Source organism: Coturnix japonica, chromosome 5 (assembly GCF_001577835.2).
Source record: "Coturnix japonica isolate 7356 chromosome 5, Coturnix japonica 2.1, whole genome shotgun sequence".
NCBI lineage: Eukaryota > Metazoa > Chordata > Aves > Galliformes > Phasianidae > Coturnix > Coturnix japonica.
The window spans coordinates 44,930,859-44,952,194 of NC_029520.1; the positions used below are offsets into that span (position 1 = coordinate 44,930,859).

The window sequence follows — 21,336 nt, forward strand, 5'->3', positions numbered from 1 at the left end:
TGGCTGTCAGGTCAGTGAGACTGGACTGAGTATTCAGTTGGAAGTAGAGTGGATATTGAGATGGAATGAGAAAAGTGAGTGTGGATGGGAGAGGGTACAGGTAGTCCATGGAGGATGGGGTGAATGGACAGGAATTTTTGAAGGTGGAATTGGTATTCCCACCAAACAGTGGGGAGTTGAAAGTGGAGGTTTGGATCCATTTTGATTTTGGCTATGTTGCAGATTAATAGACCAATGAATGGCAGAAGAGAGCCTGACTGGAACACAGTAATTAAAAAAAAAAATCTTAATCTGTGTAAGACGTGTGTTAATGCTTTTGAAGCAATGTACCTATGTGTTGACTGCAATATGTTGTGCGCATGCTTTGTCTTTCAAGCTGTGATTGCTTTCCCCTACTTTCAGGTGACAGGAAATAGAAGATGCTGAACTTAGCTCTGGGGGATGTCTCCTGGTGCTGTATGTGTGTCCTCAGGCTGTTGAAAGCCAACCTTTGTTATGAAACACTAGTACCACTAAAGATCTAGTAATGGATAATAATTACTACCTTTACTAATAAGGCTATGTCCAGTCTCACGGATCACAGCCAGGCACCTGTTTAATTGCTGTTCCCCATACATGTGCTTGCTTGTGGACTTCCTAAACTTTCTTGTTCTGTGTTTGGGATTTTTGCATGTGTTTACTGACTGGACAAGAATTAAAGCCTACTGGCCAGGCTGTAATTTAAAAAGGCCAAGAGGATTAAGGCGGGTTTGACTTGAGTAAAGTGTTGTAATGAATGTAGTATTATTTCGGGTTAGTTGTTTTGGAAGCTGGTTAAAACTCCTAAGGGAAGCTGTATTCCTGTAGCTGCAATATTGGAAAAACTTCCTTCTACGTGTAGTAGGCCAAGAGATGTGCATTCCATTCATAAATACTGGGTTTGGTGTGGTGTGAGGTACTTATATAAGGCTGTATTAAAAACACAACTTACAGAATGGAACTGCCTGTGTATGCAAAGTTGTGTTAGATTTGTGGAAGCTTGTGGCTGGTTGGCTCTCAGGGGCCTGTGGTGATCCTGAAGTATGGCTGCTTTCTTCTATGCTGTAGGACTGGAGCTGGGGTCAGTGGATCTTTCGAACTAATGAGGAGGGAGAGGGGGAGCTTCCCAAGTGGTTTTTGGTCAGTGTTTCTTACATGGGAAACTAGCCTCAATTTTTAGCCTTCAGGTATGCTGCTGACTTTCAGTTCAATATTGCATAGAGTTGCTTCAAGAAATACCAGTGTGTTTGCCTGGTTAACTGCTGTTAGTGCGGCGTGATTTGTATTCATTGGAGCAGATTACACTTAACATTGTAAACCTTCAGTTTATTCAGGAAATGGAGGAGCTGCATAGCTTAGCAGAAAGAAAAGGAAATAAATTATGAGTTAAGAGGCTCTAAGAATAGAGATAAACAGAGAATTTCTGAGAAGTGTGGGGTGCTGTTGCTTTGCAGAGGCATACATGCATTAGCAAAACTACAAGGCAGTGAGGATCCCTGCAGCACAGGGAAACGCAGCCTGACTCAATGCAGGTACTGTGTGCAGTCTGCTGTACATAGCCCAGGAGTATGGCAGGAGGTCTGTAACCTAAGGTCAGATGTTGTGAAAAGATCTAGCTCATTTCTCACTGAAACTAAAAAGTTCTGTGCCTACAAGTTTGTGTTGTGTTAACTTCAGCTTATCTGCTTTACCACGTTTGCTAAGATTTCTAGTGTGGGTACTTATTACAGAGAGTTGGTTTTGCTTTTAGCTGTTGTCTGGGAAAAGTTACTTGTTGGCCTAATCGAGTGTTTCGTGGGGTTTTTTTGTGGTGTTTGAAAACTTCCTGATTAATGCTTTGGTTATAGCTAGTATAAATAATTAAGGGTGATTCAGCCTTCAGAAGCTTACCGTTATTTTAGTGCTGCTAAGAAAATGCCTTTTAATTCAGGATGTATTTAAACTGATGGATTTAGAATAATGTGATCTGAGAGACAAATGTTCAGTGTGGATGAGTATTTACTGTATACACCTGACAGCTGTTACACTGAAGTTTGCGTTCTTTGCAGCCCTCCACTTAAACTTTAAGGAAGAATCTGTATTTCATTTTGCACCCTGCACAGTTAGATTAGCAAATAACCCCAGAGTGTCTGTGATTTGCTTTACCCTGTGCTGACAGTTACTGTGCTAATTGCTAGTGTTGTGGATTTTACTTCAGTTCTTTAATCTAGGTTAACTATATGAGCTTCTGACACCTGAATACTGGATAAAGCTCTAGAATTGTGGTTCCATGCTCTGCCACAGGTTGGCTGCCCCCCACCAGCTCAGGCTGCCCAGGGTGAGGTATCCAGCCTGGCCTTGGGTACCTCCAGGAATGGGGCACCCACAGCTCTCTGGGCAGCAGAGCCAGGGCCTCACTGCCCTCTGAGCAAAGAATTTTCTCCTAGCACCTAAATCATCTACTTTCTCTTTGTTTACAACTGTTCCCTCTGTAAGACTGTGGAGAATGGACTGTACTGAAGGAACTGGAGCTGTTTAGTTTGGGCAACAAGAGGCTGAGGGCAGACCTTACTGTTCTCTTCCAATATCTGAAAGGTGCTCACAGTGAGAGTGGAGTTGGTCTCTTCTCACTGGTGAGCGTAGTTGTATTTATTGCTGGTATTTTGCAAGAATGTGCTGATTTTTAATAAACTGTGTTACTGTGCAGTGTGTAGAGAGGTGTTGTATCAAATGGTGATGTTTTCTAATGATGTGATCTGAGTCCTATGATACAAAACAATGTTTCAGTGAGGATTCTTGAATGCAGTACTAAGATGCCCTGAGCAGAACAAAACACTTCATACATGGTCACATACTGTTGTGTCACAAGTCTAGCTCAAATCTGCAAGTAATATTCATTGAATGATATTATTCTAGGACTGACAGAATATTTATCTTAGAATGCGATGCTCCATAATATTCTGAAGTGTTAAATGATAACCTTAGGAATATGTGTTAGTCATGGTCATGCATATGTGAATTTAGACATAGCTCAAAAAAGCTATTTTTATAGCATGTCTGTTTTTTAAAGCTGGATGGAAATAGGTTTTATAGCCTCATGGTGAACTCCCGTGATGCCACTGTGATGCCTATGGTATAGGATTCTGATAGGGAGAAAAGTGTTAAACCTTTCCCAATGCTTTTAAGTTGTAAGCGGCTGTGGAAGAGATTTCTGTTTTCTTTCTCTGTGCCATATTGAAATCTGACGTATGAAGGTTGCAGAAGAGGTGATCCCACCCTAAGCTTCTGATGCACTTTAAAACAAAAAGTGGATGGAGGAAAAACAAATATTAATTCCTCAAACAACGAGGAGGGGGAAAAGTGAAAGTTTCTGAAGAGATCAGGAGTAGAAAACTCTTGTGTGTTTCTCTCCACACAGAGAACAGATAGCAAAGCAAAACTGAGATCAAGGTAAGTTAAAGAAGTAAATGTATTGCCCTTTTTCTGTAGGGAAATTCAACAATATATGTTAGTGACATCCCCAACTCACATCAGTTAAAGCTCAAGCAGCATGAGTTAATTTTTCATTCAAATACCATCTATTTTCTTGATACAGAAGAGGTGGAGTGTCTGTAATATTCTTGGATTTATGGGAGTCTTGAAGGTAAGGGACTTTCTGGAGGTTTTAATGAGCATTATCCTTACAAGCCATTGAGACAAGAAATCTGAATGTTTAATGTCCCTTCTGTCACAGAAGTTACTCCCAGTTGTATATTAGAATGGAGGTGCAGTACTTCAACCATTCCACTTTAATTGTGCTTCTTGTCTGCATGCATAGCAATTAAATAATTTTGTCCAGCTGCAAGGGGGTAGCATTGCAGTTTTATGCAAAGTAAGGTAGTAGATTAAACAAGATTATGCTGCTCTAAAAGATAATTTGCCCTGAGATGTAATGCATTTAAAAGGCAAAATACTGAAGCAAAACAAATTCATTGTCATGCAAAGCATCACTGAATGTAGTCCTGTCAAACAGATGATGTTTTCTCCCTTTTACATGAACTACATTGGACTAACTCAGTATGCTAAGTGTTATTCTTCTGATCCTGGCTGTGTTCATGCTGTTACAGTATATTTGGCAGCCTAATTTTCTGTTGAATTCATTGAAACAAAAAGCCTGTAGAAGAAAATATTGCAGAAGGTCCCATATCAGTGTGCTTAGTTGTCAGTGAATGTACTTATTGTATCCTATGAAAGAAGCCTGGAGGTTTTCTTTGCCATGTTAATTTAGTAACTTTGCGTGTGTGGAAGAACTATTGAAACAAATTTGAGTGATTAAATTTATGTGATGTTGGTATACACAGAAATTGTAGAAATTTCAAGGAAAAAAATAAAGTTGTTTAATGTTGGTGCAGGGAAATAGACAATGTAAAGTAGATATGTAAATGTAGAGTGTAAATACTCTAATCATTATGAAAGCATTAGATTATTGAGCAGCTATTCCTTCTGAGTGACTTTGTAACATTCTAAAGATGCATTCTAAAAAAGCACCCTTTGTGAGTGTATAATAACTACCCAAAAAAAAGGTTAGAAAGAGAAATACTTTGCCTTATTTTTCTTTAGTTAGCTTTACATGAAATCATAGGCTGTCTATCATCATCTACATGAAATCATCATTAATGAACCATTTTTCATTTCAACTGCCCTATCCAACACCTACTCATTAGTCAGCAGCTGAAAGTGTTAGAAGAATGCTTTACATCTGTCACTGGCAGCATTTCCTACCAAACTTCTTTCTGCTCAAGCCTAGATAGAACCCATTAAAATAGAAAATAATTTAAAATATGGTATTGTCTTATATATTCTTACCTCTCTGCTCAGAGTTTAATTCACTTAAAATGTATTTTATTATGCTCATTTATAAAAAGAACATTCTGTCCATTGCACAGGTTTTCATTATTGTCAGACCTAAACATTTTTATCACACTGAACTTCTCCTTTCATAAGACATCTACTAATCAAACACTGTTATTTAATATTTAGACATTTGAATGTATGAGTGTTTGCTGGATAACTCTCCTGCTTTCAAGATTTTACTCTTAAATGTGATTTTAAGCTTCATTTCCTGAAAATGACTTGTGATCTGTGTAATAAAACCACATATGGGAGTAATATTGGTATGTGTTGGCTTCTGTACAAGGTTTGGTTGAAATGGGTTGTCAGTACTTGAAAAGGAGTCTGTTTATCTTCCCAGGGAAGTATGTTTTTGCACCCAATCATGTTTTTAAAAGACAGTTCTTTTTAAGGTAAAGAATGCTTTTTGATTTCATTGTGCGGATTTCTGAACTTGCTATATATTCTTTAACTGTTTTCCACTTACAAAATGTTCCGAGTATATGGTGTTGGCTGAAGAACAATTTAGTCCCGTTGAGTGTGTGTGTGCTGCAGTGACTGCAAACATAAGGAGATGCAGATAGAGACAAGTTCAGTCTATGTAGATATTTGTAAATTGAAATTTTAGTTGTTTTTTTTTTTCTTGTGTACCAGTAAGCAAATGTTAATGGTTTTTCAACACAGAATTCAGAACGCCATCTTTTCTCTGTGATTTAGTCTTTGAATTCTTTAGGGGAGCTAGATAATAGTTCAGATCTGTTTATTTGCCCAAGCAATGTTTTTTTCTTATCTTGATAACAGGATATTAGGTGCTTACTGCCTCTGTTTGCTTGAATATTTATTTATTTATTTGTTTGTTTTTCTTGTCTGTCCTTTGGAACTGAGCTAGAACTTTGCATGAGGGAGTCCAGTGTCTCCCACTGCTGCAACTTCTTTTCTAGACTACAGACTTGCTGTCTTTTTTCCACTAAGATGGTTGTTGTCCTCAGGTAACTTTCTGAACTCAATGTTCAGAGCTGGGAAGAGACCTTTTTCTATAGCATTACATCATTTGTGAGAGTGATAAATTTTGCCTGAAGGGGGGAAAAAAAGTTTCTTGGATGAAACTCCTGCTCTGCGCTGATGAGACCTCGCTTGGAGTACTGTGTCCTGATATGGAGCCCTCAGTAAAGGAAAAAAGACATGGACCTTTTAGGGTGCATCCAGAGGGCCTCAAAAATTACCTAAGGGATGGAACACCTTCCCTGTGAGGACAGACTGAGCGAGCTGAGGCTGTTTGGTTCAGAGAAGAGAAGGCTCTAAGGAGACCTGAGAGTGGCCTCTCAGTATCTAAAGGGAAGGCTGTAAGAAAGAAGGATAATGGAAATGGCTTGATTTATCCCAGCTTGTTTTCTTCTGTGGTTGGAAGGCCATGGAAGCAGATGGGAATGCAAGAAGAGGACTGCAAGCAGTCTGCAACTGGCTTAGGTCACTGAGGAATAGTGGCTCTAGTAATAATGGAGTTATGCCTTTAGTATCTTTAGAACTCAGCCTAAATAACATTTTCCCTGCTCCCCGTCCCACCCACCCCTCTTTCCCAGTCCAGAAGTCCCAGCTTCTCATTTGGTGAGAGGCGTCTTCATGGAAATAAGATGAAGTCCAGAGCAGAAGCAAAGGCAAGCCTTTGTCCAGGTGAATTTGTAGTTTGGGAGGAGAGCTGATGGTGGCCTTCTGTTTTGTGTTGTGTGGTTTTTTGGTTGTTTGCTTTTCAATGCTCCATTGACAACTCAAATGGAGCATTTGTTTTGAAGGAAATGCCAGGTATGCTGAAAGAGAAATTTAGATAAAGAGAATTTACCAGCTACAGTGCTAGCTCCTAAATGTAACACATTTAAATATATCCTGAGATCTTGATAGGATTTTCTGTATTTCCTCTTGTCAGGAAGTTTGATGTGAGGAGCAGGGTTCAGAGGAAACCTGTGATAGCTAAGGTTTTGCTATACTGTCAGTGCATATTTGCTGTTTATTAACCTCAGCTATCTGTTTTTAGAATTAATGTTTTATTATTTTGTTGCAATGAAGTTGTCTTCACGTATTTGTTTAAATGACCTCTTCTTCCGCTCATTGATATTCGTTAGTACTATTCCATTTGCCCTAATATTCTTCCCCTTCTCATTAGTGAATCAATTCCTAATTCAATTTTCTTTTGGTGGCAAATCAAATGTCTTAAGGCTGAAGTATAGAGCAGCTATATGGTTCTACCTAGAAGGATGTACATCTTATCTATAACTGGTGCGAAGATACTAAATTTAATGAATAAAGTGAAAACTTTGTAAAGATTGAAGTTCTCCAACTTCAGTAGTACTTTGCAAGAAGCAAATAGACTGAATTCTGGCTGTTTGAGCAAGTTGCTTGATAACTTAATAAGTACCTGACCTGAGATTGAAGAGTCCTGCAGAGGATGAAATGTGAGCAGGAAATAAGTATTACAGAAGAGAACTTATTTGAATGTGATTTAGTGCTCCACCTCTACTACAGCCAGCTCTGCATATTTATCATTTACTCTTTTAGAACAATTTAGAGGATTGACCTTAAACCATTACAGAAATTTTACAAATGAATCTCTAGCTATTCAAGCCATGGTTATGAATGGAATAGAAAATGACACTGTAACTGAGGTAATGTTACTTCTTTGCTTTGTTGTTACAGTACAGTGGTTGTGTACCTTCACACCTGCCTACCTATTCAGTCTCTGCAGGGAGGTCCTAACAAACAGAAGCAGCATTTGGCCATTAAAGCAAAGATGCATATAGAGAGGAGGGACAGCAGCTGCCTTGCAAAGATGAGGTTGCCAGATAAACTGCAATTTTAAACATTGGTTTTGCTTCATCATACTGAGACATATCACTATAGAACAGTCTAATTTCACTTTAGATATGAAAATGAAACAGAATTTAACTATAAAATTCTACATGTGAAAGTATTGCAGAAGCTTTGAGCTATTCTTTCCTCCTTCATCTATCAAGATCTTGCAGAGCACTTTCTGATTGGGTTCAGTCTTGGTTTTGCTTTTAAATCTAGCATTGTTACAAGGCTCTCTGTGGTAGCTAAAGTTTCAAATCTAAGGTATAGCCAAGGAATATATGAATATAGAAACTGACATTTTTGAGACTGTACATACTGTGTTTTTGTCTAGATTGTAAGCATGCATGATCTGAATCTCTGTAGTCTTAAAGAAGAGGCTTAAAAGTGCATCAGAAGTTTGTATATTCCACAAATGGTGATTAAAAGCAAGAGCAGCTACATTTTATATCATTCATTATGCTTGACTGTTCTTAATTTGGAGAAAAAGTTTACAGTCTAGTTTGCTTCACTGTTTTTATTGTGAAAGGATTTTGTTTAGAATTTAAGTTAATCCTTCTTGATGTAGGAGGAATTTACTGTCTGTAGTGAATGGAGGAAAACTAAATCCCTCCAACTTCATAATTACTTTCTAAAACACTTGGATACTGTCTAGTTATCCTTACTCCCCTACTCCCCCTGCAAAAAAAACTCTATATACCAGCCACCCACCCTCACTCACCCTCCTATGAAAAACATAATCAAAAAACACAACACAAACAACACCCACTTGATATTTTTAGTAAGTAATATTTCCAGGCTGTTTTCATTTAGGCTTTTGCATCGGTTTTGCATCTTTCTTGAACATTCATGAGGTACTACTTTAAATCAGGCCCAGTCAGCAGTAAATCTAATTGATTCCTTCATGTATCACATGAATAAACACTCCTATCTTACCTATCCCAATTAGTCTTTTCCCTTCATCCAATTTAGTAATACTCAGTATAGCTCTAACTTACATTTGACGGTGTGTTATTGTAGCTCGCTACAATTCTCCCAGCCAGCTGTGCATATGCCTGATGATTTTGGTTCAAAAAATTCATAAGCAAATTATCCAACTGAAAGGCATCTTTTCTTTCGGATGTACTCCTCTATCATAAGATAGGAAAATCATGTATAGATCAAATAATTTGAATACCAAAAAAGGTGACGTGCTGCTGCAAATAGTGTTTGAGGAGCAGTGCAGGTTTGTGGATAGTACAGATGTATTGTCTGCATCTCTGAATGTCTCCTGGATGTGTGGTATCCCAGAGACAAAATGGGCCTTCATGTAACTCTGTGAAAACACGTCTTCAAATCTCCTGTGTTAAAGGTTTCTTACAGTCAGTCTTGTTACAAATACCCAATGTAATTAAGTAGAAAGTTTACAAATAGTTACGCTTTTATTTTTGTATTTCTTCTGGCTTAGTGCAGCAATGCTTTGCTGTGATACTGCCCTGGTTCTTACTGCTGGGATACTTCCATTCTACTGAGCTTAGTGAGAACAAAAACCTGAGTTCTGCCAAGTTTACCAGCAAGTTGAGCGTAAGTGTAGGTTTGTTTCTGTGCAAGAAACGTGCAAATGAGCTTGGAGCTGCATTCTTCAGTTTCCAAATGCCATGAGTATGGCTTTGTCCATGACAAACCCATGCCAGCAACAAGCCATAAAGTACTTCATTGGAGCGTGCGTAGAGCTTTCTATTTACAAACCGCTTCTACAAACAAGTCAGAGATCCATCTCACTTGGGAGCAGCTTTTCGTATGGCTTTTGAAATATAAAGATGCAGAAGATGGTGCTCTCAGTGTTGAGTTGGCCTCCTGTGTGGCAGTTCTTGGCAGCCCTGTTGAAAGAAACATTAAACTTTTTCGTTTTATTATTATTATTCTGCAGCAAGTAACGCACGCGCTGCTTTAATGGACATCACAGAACGTGAGCGGCGATCCATAGCTGAGCTGAGTGGCCGTTCCCGGTGCAGCCCTTTGCCCCAGGCCGTTTCCCGTCTGTCTGGGCCCGGCCGCTGGGGGTCGCGCCTCCTGCCGCCCGGCCGCCTCCCATTCGCAGCTCGCCCGGTGTCATTTTAAGTTGCGGCCCTCAGCCAATGGGGCTCTTCCAGCCCGCTGACATCACCCAGCAGCCAGTTCCCTCCAGCTGCAGAGCGCTTCAGTTTCTGTCTTTTTTTAAACTAAAATGGAGGCCGGTTTCTTGCCTTAAGGAATACGCTGCCTTGCCCGGCGGAGCCTAGATGTTGACATGTAACAGAGCCGGCAGCAGGATGGTGGTTGACGCAGCCAATTCCAACGGGCCCTTCCAGCCCGTGGCCCTTTTGCACATCAGAGGTGAGTCGTGGCGGATCGCGACCCCCCTCCCCCCGGCCGGCTCCGGGGCGGTGCGGCTCCTGCGAGAGCCCTTTGTAGCCGGGCACCCGGCTCCGAGCTCCGCACGGCGGCTGGGCTCGCACGCAGGCATCGCACGCACTGTTAAAAGCAGGTTTTGCTGCTTTCTGCTGCAACTCTCCCATCCCCCTTTCAGCAAGCGCTGATGTCAAAGGATGTGAAGTCACTACCCCAGAAAGGTAGAGGGGGAGGGGGAGGGAAGAGCCAAGTTATCCATATACAGTTCCTATAGAATAGGGATAAACGGTGGGTGTGCTTCAGGGCTGCTGTGTGTGCATTGCTTGATTGGAACGCCTTTCAAATGCACTGCAGCGTATGGAAGAATTGGTCTTGCTGGGGGGCAGGGAGAGAGATGTGACATATATTAGGAAAATATCCTTTATGCATTCAGAGGGCATTTCCTAGAAGAGACGCAGCTCAGCCCTAACAAGCGAGCACTTATGTGCCCGTTGGCTCGTATAGTGCTGAATGTTAAATTGCTTCGCAGGATATGTCCTCCCGGCTTTATAAAATTACTGCATTGTAAATGTTGGTCTTATGTAGGGAAGATGTATTTCGGTAGGAAGCTTCTGCGTGATATTGTGTATCTATTTTTGCAGTTAGTGAAATTTTGTATCGCTGTGACTTTCTATTGAAGTGGCTATAAACAAGCTTCTTAACCAGTCAAAGCGTTTCTTTTTTAACATCCTCCTCCAGTTGGCTTTGTTTTTAGAACTTTTTATGAAAACAGAGCAGCTATTAGATGAGATCAGCACACCTTGAACAATGGCACTTATCTGGAAGAAACACAGCTGATGCTGTTTGTGATTACCTTTTGCTTCTCAGCTTACTCAAGCACAGGCTGGCTGTTGGGAATGAAAATAATTATTTTTTAATGAGTATTCCATATGCTGAAAATATTTTGCTTTGGAAGTTTAATTTTTAAACAAACAACGTTCAGATGCCTGCTCCTCTAAACAGTAGTTGTCAGCATATATGGGCAAAATCATGGTTTCTTTTTACCTGTGAAAGAGCATTATCCTCTGTCTGAAGCGAGACTGACTGTATTCTAGAAGACTCTAATTTTGGTCTGCGAGTGGGGGAAAATATGGTAAAATTCCTTTGAGTTAGAATAAGGGCTTTGCTTGTTGTCAAGGGAATATAACTGTGACTGCCTGAGCTGTAGCTTTTCCTTCTGCACAGATCACCTTAATTTAATGACGTGTGCTGCATTTTGGAAGGGTAGAAACCTCATCTCTTAAAAGGTATAAATCTGTTTCAGAAAATAACAGCAACAAAATGTTTAAAGCAGAACTATGAAATATTATAATGCTGAGCCTTAACAATCCTTTGTCTTGGTATGATAAAAGGTTCACATTGGTGAATCTATTATCCCTCTTGTTGCTCGGATCAAATACATAATTGTGAAAATGTATTTTAAGGAGCTTCTGAAATTTTCTAAATGCAACATTTTTGGTATGCATGATAATACTCTAGTAAGGTTGAGGTTAAGGATTGTGTTGTGTTTGTGGTTTTCTGTTGGTTTTGTTTTATTAATGAGTAAGGAGTCAATCTTCTTGTAAGCAATTAAGGAAGTTCTATGGGAAAATTTTGCATTTTTCAGATGGCAGGAAATTATATGGGTGTCTGGTGTTATAGCCCAGAGGAATTTCGTAGGAGATCAATGGAAGCAGGGAGGGGGATGCATCTCTTCCATCCATACACATTACTTCATTGTTTGTGAGTCTCATATTGCTAGCTGCTCTGACGTAACCAATACTGATTTGCCTTCCAAATGTAGCCTCACAGAACGGTATTATATAAAATTAATAATTAAAATAAACTGATAACTCTGAAGCCTAATGACAAAGATTTACTGTTTGCCCCATTCTGTGCTTCTGTTACATTTGTCCTTTCACATCACCTGTTGCAGTATGAGATTGGTTTCCTAGTAGCATTACTTCCCGTTACAGTGTGAGGGTCAGGCCTAGTCCTTCACTCTGGAGCTGTTGTTAAGGTCAGGCCCTTGGCCTTGTCATTGCCTCATCCAGGTTGCAGCTTTATCTTTGGCTGTGTACCTCACCTCTCTGGATCCTGATATGTTGACTACCTGGCTTGAAGTCACTGTGGGCTCGTTTGGCAAGCACTGACCTGTTGGCTGACCCTGATGGCTGTCACTAAATCTGTTCTCCTTTCCTGGTTTGGTACTGTGAGGCTCTGCCCTTTGTTGCAGTCAGACTGCAGGTGGTTGCCTGAGATCACTGTGTGGAAATCAAGCCTGCAGAACACGACTTTGGACCTATCCTGTAAAACACCAAACACCAGAATACAGCCACAGAGTGAATGCACGTGGCACGTAGCCCTTGGGTCCCTTATTTGCTTATGCTGAAAGCACTGGCTCAGGTGGTGTGTTTGGCCTGCTGGGGTGGTAAGCCCTTTGGTCATTCCACCTGCATCAGGCTTTCCAGGAGATCCCAGTTGTACTGTTGCTGCATTGATTGTTCTAGAGTACAAAGATAGGACATGATGGTCAGCTGAACTGCTCTTTATTAGTGATCATGATGAGCTGCAAGCTTACCTCATCTTGGAACAGGCTAAAGCTGAGAAAATCATCATTTCACATAGAGCAGCTGGTGTGAGTATGGAATAACTGCTGTGTTTCATGATCTTGGGTAGAGACTTGTGTGCCTTAAGAAGCAAGTAAAGATGGAGTAGGTAAAGCAGCTGATCTGTGTATGTTTTGCCAGGAGATGATGTAAGGACAGCAGAGAAGAAGGTGCAAGAGGAAAGCAAAGCAGGGTGGTGTTGTCAAGATGCTGCTTTCTCCTCGTGGAGACCTTCTGGCAGCTGAACCCCTGTGGTGATGGGAGTGCGTTCAGAGCCTTGTTCCAAGTTACTGAGAGGGGCCTGGGGCCCTTCATCTCAGTACTTTGAGCAAAGAAAGCAGCTGTGAAAGCTGTGTAGATCAGGGTGAAGAGTTAACATTTGTCACTAGACTTCAGAGTTACCAGTTCATATTTACTGTTGAACAGTCTATCTGAAAGCTGTGGATTACAATGTACAGATTGCAGTCAGTAAATACGATCTTGGTTCTTTCTGTAGGTGGATCGTAGATGTTTATTCATTTGAGAGGGGCACATATTTTTCATTTGAAATACAGTTGACTGCTATAAGAGAAATATCTTAATGTTGTTTAGTCAGTAGTGTGAAAGTAGCCCTAATGTCACTGCTTTTACGAACTCAAAATGTGGACAGATATTTGAACAAAATATTGGTGAAGCTCTGATCTGTGCTGGCGGAATTATTAGCAGAGTAGCAGTTGCCTTAGTGGCCTAGTTGCTGACTGCGGTTGGAAATGTTGTCCATTCATGCTTTTTCAAAATGATTTTCAAGGTGTTTTGCAAGGCATGATGAAAGTTGTGTGGGAAGGAGGATGAGTACGCCCTGATCCTGTCAGCTCGCACTGAGGCTTCCCATAGGCCGTAGCCTGTTTCAGATATCCTGACATCCAGTCTTCTCTGCCTTCCAGGGGAGCAAAAATTTCTGAATTTTTGGTGGGCTCAGATTTATTTAACTTCATTCACACTTTGTAATAAGCACAGTAATTAACTTTGCCTGTTCTTTACATGTGCTCCTTTTAATCTTGAACAAGGGAGAATGGAAGGTAGTTTATATTCCGTCTTCATGTATTGCTCTTCTACAGCACATAACCGAAGATGTAAGTGGTAACATTATTTTGATGCAGAGATCTGAGGGTTTGGATGGGAAGTAGCATTGTTGTAAAATCACAGTGAAAACTGCTGGTTCAGTTTGGTGTTAACATGGTATTGAGCACCTGTTGGTGCTTTCCCTAAGTCTGGGCTACCTTAGGGCAGCCAAGAGCACTCTAGCTATTGAAAGGTGCATTTCTACTTTGTATTTTAGTATTTTAATATGGAAGGTCAAGTTCCTTTGACAATAAGTTGAAATAACTTCTAAGTGAGCTGCATAATGTATTTGAACCTGTGATACGCAATTTTTCTTGAAGGAGAGCAGCTCATTTATTTCATTTAAACAAAGTTGCGTTTCTTTTTCCTGTAAAAATAATCGGCCTGTAGATATTTGTATAGATATAGTGCTTTCTGAAATATCATGAGGGCTTTTGCTTCTCAGGAATTGTTTCTGAGCCTAAAGAATAAATAAATAAAATCAATTTAGTAATGAATTAAGTGGAAGCAGAGGCCAAAGCTCACACTTCAACAGTGTAAACATAGGGTAAATTCAGCATGAAGAGCAGCAGCCATTAATCTCGTAATGTACAAAAGGAGGCTGAGAGAACTGGGTTTGCTGGCCTGAAGAAGGAAGGGCTGAGTGGTGATCTTTTCTTCAGCTGACAGAAGGGGAGGGGATGGAGAAACAGAGCCAAGCACTTCTCAGAGATGCACAGTGCTTGAGGAGATGTGACCAATGCAAGCTGCTACACAAGAGATTGTCATCAAATACAAAGTTTTTCACTGTGAAAGCGTTTAAACTTGAGAACAAGACTGCAAAAGGGTGTGTGAAATCTCTGCTTAAAATGGGACTGGACAACGTGAGCAGTTCCATCTGTGTTTTGCAGTGCTTTGAGGGAAGGAATCAGCTAAATGGGAATGAGGCAGCTACTTCTGGTGAAAATTAGGTGATGATGCTGTAATTCTTTGTTGCACATAGGACAAAAAATGATTGCCCTTATTGTCACTTTAAAACTCATTCTATATCTATATCTATCTATCTAGATATATATATGTACTTTGTCAAATTCAAAGAGCAATTTTTCCCTTCAGTTATTAAAGCAGACCCCTTTATGTGTTTGATGCCAATGTACCTATTAGTGCTTTTACGTCTGTAGTAACTCTGAATCTTGTGTGCTGCTTTCATGAAAACCATTATGAAGTTTTATGATTCTCACTGTTTTTGCAAAGTGCTAAAGATAGGGTAGCTGGAACTTCTTGTACGATTAAAAATAGCACACAAAACCACTGTTTTGTTTGTTTCTTAATGCTCTGTTAGCTGCTCAGCGGTAGTCTAAAAGCTGTGTGGCAGGTATGTGTTTTTTAGAGAACATGGATAACTAAAATATCTTTTGAGTAAGCTACAACTCATAAACATAACAAACACAGTCAGCTTTAACTGGTTTGAGTGATGTATGTTTATTTAAATATTAATACCCTTTAATCCTTAAACACATTTATATTTAGTACACATTTAAGGTGCAATGAGTCTTGCTAAAAGTTTCCTATATCCTCATAGCATGTTTTTGGGCAGTGCTGCTCCCTAGCACTGTGTAACCAATAGTACACTGAAACCCACCTACCATTCTTTTTGGGAAGTGTTGCATTGAAAGAGAACAAGTAGCAGTTCTTGACAAACATGGGTCTCATATCTGTAAGATACTGAAATCCATACTGTGAGTTTCATCAGTTAGTATTAGGTAATTATCCAAGGACTGATATTTCATATAAATGACTGTTAGTGTTTTGCCTGTTATGATGGTTTTAGGAAGGCATCCAGACACAGCCATAGTGCATAGCAGACACATACTGATGTGGTGGTTTTTTAAACTGCTGTTTCCTGAAGGAACTCATGGGAAACATTTCTGATACTTGACCATGAGCAGATCTAAGGGAGGTTTGTTATTTATCATTCCTGCTGGGTTTAGCATGATGACATGCTTATTAACTCTTCACTTTGCATCTGTGGGTATATTTTATCTTTTTGCTGCTCTTATTCTGTATTTCTGTCACTCCTGCTGCACTGATTATCTTTTCTAGTCTTTGTCTAAATCTTCGTGTATGAAGTGTGCATGTATAAACTTAGCTGCTGGAAACAATGAGAATGTGTTCATGCTGCATTTAAAACCTCTCAGGGCACAACTGTGTGTGTGTATATATATGTATGTGTGTATATATGTGTGTGTATATATATATAAAGTCTTTGAAGGGGACTCTCTGTTGTACTATAAATTCCATTAAGTTAAAAGAAGGGAAGGAGTCATCTGAAATTTTAGCTGCATTTATTGAGTCATGGTGTAATTTGTACTGCAACAAAGAAAGCAAAATTATATCACCATAAGTGCATACTGTCTTCACTTTTTATTCAGGCATCAACATTCTTGTCTGTTGATTTTCATTCTAACATGAACATGCAATGTGATCATTTCTGAAAAAAAAAAAAAAAAAGTTTGTCTCTATTTCTGTTTGAAGCTTTTAATAATGAATTTTAAATTCTGTTGAGTTAAAAGAGGGAAGATTTAGGTTGGACGTTAGGGGGAAGTTCTTCACTAGGAGAGTGGTTAGGCCCTGGAACAGGCTGCCCAGGGAGGTTGTGGATGCCCCGTCCTTGGAGGTGTTCAAGACCAGGTTGGACGGGGCCCTGGGCAACCTGATCTAGTAAATGTGTATGTTTGGTGGCCCTGCCAGGCAGGGGGGTTGGAACTACGTGATCCTTGAGGTCCCTTCCAACCCGGGTCATTCTGTGATTCTGTGATTGAGTCAGCTAAATCTACTGCTAGTTACTGAAGCAGTATTTGAAACCATGAATGTTCAGTGGGCACCAGCAATGTTTAAGATGCAGGAGTAGTTATATCTGTGCAGACAGGATGTTCCTCTCAGGGCAGTGGCTTTTGCATGTGAACTTTTATGCCTGACCTACACAACCTATACTGGTGCATGTTGTCTGTGCTTGGCTTTTGCCCACATGCTGGTCTTTAAAGGCCACACAGTGGAGTTAAAGGATGTTCTGAATGTGTGGTGCTTTAAAGCCAAATCTGCCTCTGTGCAAACAGGTTGTGCAACAGCATTTCTACTGTCTGTCAATTAAGATTTTTTTAATGCAGTTAAAATGAGGGGTGGGGGCTGACTCAGAACCATTAGCAGAGGTGGAAGTGACAGTTTTGTCAGGCTTTGGTGCTTCAGTTTCATAATTGCTCTTGTTACTGATAGGTGTCTGAATTTTATGAAGTAAATATTTTCTTAGTAAGTTCAAGATGAACTGTGAAACCTGGAAGACGTTAAAAACTATCAAAACAATTACTTGTTTTTTCTTCCCTTTTTTAGTTGATTGTAGCAGTCTACTCAGACACACTTTCTATTTTGAGTAGTTTTATGGAAGTACTTTAACATATTTTTAAATTCAAGTCACCAGATATGTTTTTTCACACAGCTTCTAGAACCAAATTCTCTCACTGCTTTTCTATTTAAAGTGAAAGCACGTCAATGTCAGTGCTGTTTCAGAGGTTTCCTATGTTCATTCACATACTGGAATGAAAATTGGCAGGATGATCAGAGCTTGAACTTCCATAAATAGATTAAGAGAGGTGTGTTATCTGCTCTCTGCTAACACGATAATGAAGGCATCTTTTTGGAATAAATGTGTTTGCCAATGTCTGTGAGGAAATGATGTTGTATTGTGCAGTAGTGATTGTTTTGAATGGAGTTAAATGGAGAATTCTTAAGCACCCGTTACTAACAAAATGCGCAGGTGTATTATGTCTTCAATATCTACCTGTCTTTAAAACATGGTAATGTTGAAACCAGGTATTTCAGTACATTTTGAAATGGACAGAATTGGCTTTCTCTTACATGAGTCAAAACTTCCTTTTTTAAGATATGAATTTTAGTTCCCAGCAGGGATCTGCTAGTAATTGTTAGTGCTTGAAGTAATAGTCCTTGGCTGTTCTCATGGCAAGGAGTGGCTGCTAAGAAAGTTGCTGACCTACTTAGTTCTAAAGTTACTTTCCAAAACATTGCTGTTATCGTTCTTTACTGCTTCTTTTACCTGAGATGCCTCACAAGAGGTTCCTAAATTCCACAGGCATATGGAGCTAACGCAGTGTTATACCAGTAACAGAAAAACTCTACTGAGCTGAACAGTAGAATTTTTCAGGAGAACACTCAGTGGGACTTGGTATCTGCTGAAAGGTCCTTCAGAACCTCTGGTTACTTTAACTGTTACAGCCCTTCCTATGGATAGACTTTTCAAAAAGACCTGCATTTTCCACATCCTATTTCTAATTCTGAAAATAATGGAGAATTTGGAAAGTTCATTTAGATTTTTTTTTTTTTACCAAGGAAGTGATGGGTGTTTGATTAATTTAAAAATAAATGTCAGCTTACCACAAAGTGGCAAATTCATGCAGCTGTGTTTACGTTACAACTTACTCAACTTCTTGAGTGAAGTTACATTGCTTTGGAATGTGGAACTCTTTAAGTTTGGCCATATGGAAAAACAAACCATGGTTATGCTTTCTTATCTATTATGTCATCTCTTTCTAAGTCAATATGTGACCCAGCATTCTTCAATGAAATCTTATTTAATCAGTTAGTGCTTATTCTGAATCCCATCGTTAAATTGATGTATTTTATCATTCAGAAGTGCCAAATGGAAGACAGGCAGCAATCCAGGTTTTAGCAAGTGGAACACTGAGAGGAAGAAGCGAGCTCATAGCTGCTTAGGAAATAGCCTAGATATTATATACATATGTGTGTGTGTATTCTATATTTCAGAGACTTCTAATATATAAAACTTTAATAAAATCAAATGCAGTTGAAGATGTTGCATAATAAGGCTGTTTCTGCAACGCTTCAGACTGTTCTGCTATGGAAGGTGGACACAAGATTAGTTGCATCTTGTGATAGGGTGCTAGGAAGAGCTAGGAAATAGAGGATTTTCCCATACTTTACTAGTAGTAAGTCCTTTGTGTTTGAAATGGGTGTTACTGTCATATTAACTGTGTGAGTGCCCCAAAGCACCGACAGCTCTTTGTCTCTTTGGTTTCCCTCTTCCCTTGTTAAGACAAGGGTTTTTCCTTTTTCCCTTCCACTGTCTGTCTGATTTTACTCACTGTCATTTTTCTCCCTAATTTTCAGGTGGATTTTTTATTTCATTAGCTCAAGCCCATTTCTGCTTGTTACACTTGTCATTTCCTGTATAAGCATTCATGTTTTTTTCTCTTTATATGGTACGTTGCCTTTCAAGTATTTATGCACTTGTGATTTCTTCTCTATAATTTTTAGTATGTTTTAATCTGGGTTAAAACTGCTTATTTTGGTTAGATTTGAAGTACGCATCTGTTCTCAAGGTGCTCTTTTGTTTTTAATTTCATGTGATTTTGAAGAAAACAGTGGATTTGAGCTAACCTTCTTTTTAAGGCAGGTCTTTAGAGGCAGGATGATTTTGTTCCACTTCTGAAAATTCATTGCATAATGAGGTGTGGAGCTGACTTGCTGTGTATCCACTTTTCTCATCGATAGTTATCGTGTGCACCTGAAAAAGGTGTTGCTGGGAGTCATTTCAGAGCCCCAGGTTGCTTAATGTTTAAAATTGTGCCAGACAGCACAGAATGTTAGCAAGCTTTTTTCCTACTTGATTACAAGTTCTTAATCTTTCTTATGACTTCAGGCATCTTTCTCCTCCTACCTCCTCCATCCAATGCCTGTTCTATAAGGTTGAGACTAGTTTCAGACAAATTGTCAGAGGTGGAATCACTTTTTGTTTTAAGTGAACTGTGTTTGATCCAGGCAGCAGATTAGCATAGAAGCAAAGCCATTGCTGTTGCTTTACTGGATAAACAAGTCTAGATTTTCTCTGCCAGCCAGGATTTTAACAGAAAACTAAAGTAAAAATACAGCTGAACATCCAGAAATGTGAACAACTTGAAAATGAAATGCAACTTACTGTTGATTCATAGCTAGAAAATGTACAATGTGTGTTGTTTCAAGCATTGTTTTTGAACTTCATATATAGAAAAATATTTTGGGTGCCAGTCTTGTTCCAGTGCATGAATATGGAACAGCAGTACTTAAGAGCAGCGCAGTTCCAAAGACGGTAGGCAGTTACAAATTACTGTTACCTGGAGAACGGCCAAAAGGTATTGATGGCAGCAGCTCAGTTCCTTGAATGCAGAGAGGAGTGGAAATAGCCACTGCTTACAGCTGCTTCTCATTTCTCTCCTGGAATGCTCCTGAGAACCATGATGCTACATAAAGGCAGCAGGTCATGCTTATGAAGTTTCAGACTGCTGCATGAGCATCAGTTCAGGTGGAATGCGTCCATCTGTTGGTCTCAGCTCACCTTCTTGTTGGCCTAGAACAAAACAACCATATCAGCTATTCAAGCTATCAGAGCAGTTTATTGTTTTCCTTACAAAAGCTGCGAGTGCCTGTAATTTTAATTATTGAGCAGGAGTTGCTGGAGAACGATGGGCTTTGTTGTTCTGGGTCAGGCTGAATGTTCATCCGACCTTCAGCATCCTGTTTTTGACAGGAAATATGTTCTTGAAAAAGAAAGGAGGAAAAACTTGAGAACTTCTCAGTAGGAGTGTACATTAAGTATGTACAGAAGTGTAATACGTGGTAAATGCAGTATGACCTCAGACTTGACAGGAGTTTGTAATAAGACTCAGCTGCAGTTCTTTTATGACACTGAATGTATCTTTTATGTTCAGTAGTGAGATAGAAGTTTGTTCCTTTTCTGTGTCTCTTACTATTTTTATATGTCATACTCTCTTGAATTTAATAAGAGTACCGTGTTTTTCCTTGGGTGTTCCTGTGGCTTTGATCACTGTGGTCATTTTTGTTGTATTTAATGTCTCTTTTGTCCTCCTTCAAAACAAACAAACAAAAAACCCATATTGCTATAGGTTTAGTAGAGTTCCACATAAAGCATTTTGCTGCTGATACTGTTTTGTGTGTTTTTTGCAGTCCACCGTATTCATCATAGTATCTTGCTTGTTTCAAGTAACCTGCAGCAGAACTCCCACTCCCAGGGCTGCTAGTTACTGTAGGAAATGTATCGCATATGATATGTAATTATAGTAATTTCTTGCATTTCTTAAGTGTTTTTTAAAGCACTGCTAGAAGTAATAGCGTTAATTAAACTTCCCATGCATGAACTGGAAAATTTTCTCCCAAACCTCTTATTTCTATTATCACCTATTAAGATAAAACACCGTTATCTAGGGGAGTTATGTCTCTTACTGTTAATTAGTTCTGTCATGTTTTCAATAAAATCTGCTGAAGAAAATCAAAGAGAACTATAATGAGCATGTCAAGTAATAGAAATGCAATGAAAGTTCTGTAATCCAAAGAGATATTCCTTGATTGAGACTTGAACAGTAATTTAATCATTTCAAAATCAGGTGGATACTTTAAATTGAACTTGATCAAATGTTAGATGGGCTTTTATCGTCTTGCTGGTTTGGGGGATTCTTTTTTAAGACTT

At 39.4% G+C, this 21,336-nt stretch overlaps 1 protein-coding gene across 3 annotated transcripts in view; it reads left to right on the forward strand.

Annotated features, from left to right (window-relative positions):
• PPP2R5C (protein phosphatase 2 regulatory subunit B'gamma) overlaps nt 1–21,336 on the forward strand; it is a 61,756-nt gene that overhangs the window by 15,368 nt on the left and 25,052 nt on the right. Inside the window, exon 2 of one of the 3 annotated variants that reach the window (XM_015865423.1) lies at nt 9,939–10,062. The exons of 1 other annotated variant lie outside the window; for it this stretch is intronic. In XM_015865423.1, coding sequence (XP_015720909.1) covers nt 9,969–10,062 — 94 coding nt within the window. In that variant the 5' untranslated portion in view covers nt 9,939–9,968. Of the gene's footprint in view, nt 1–9,831; nt 10,063–21,336 lie in introns of those variants that run through there. One more of the 3 variants, XM_015865422.1, reaches the window with a different exon arrangement.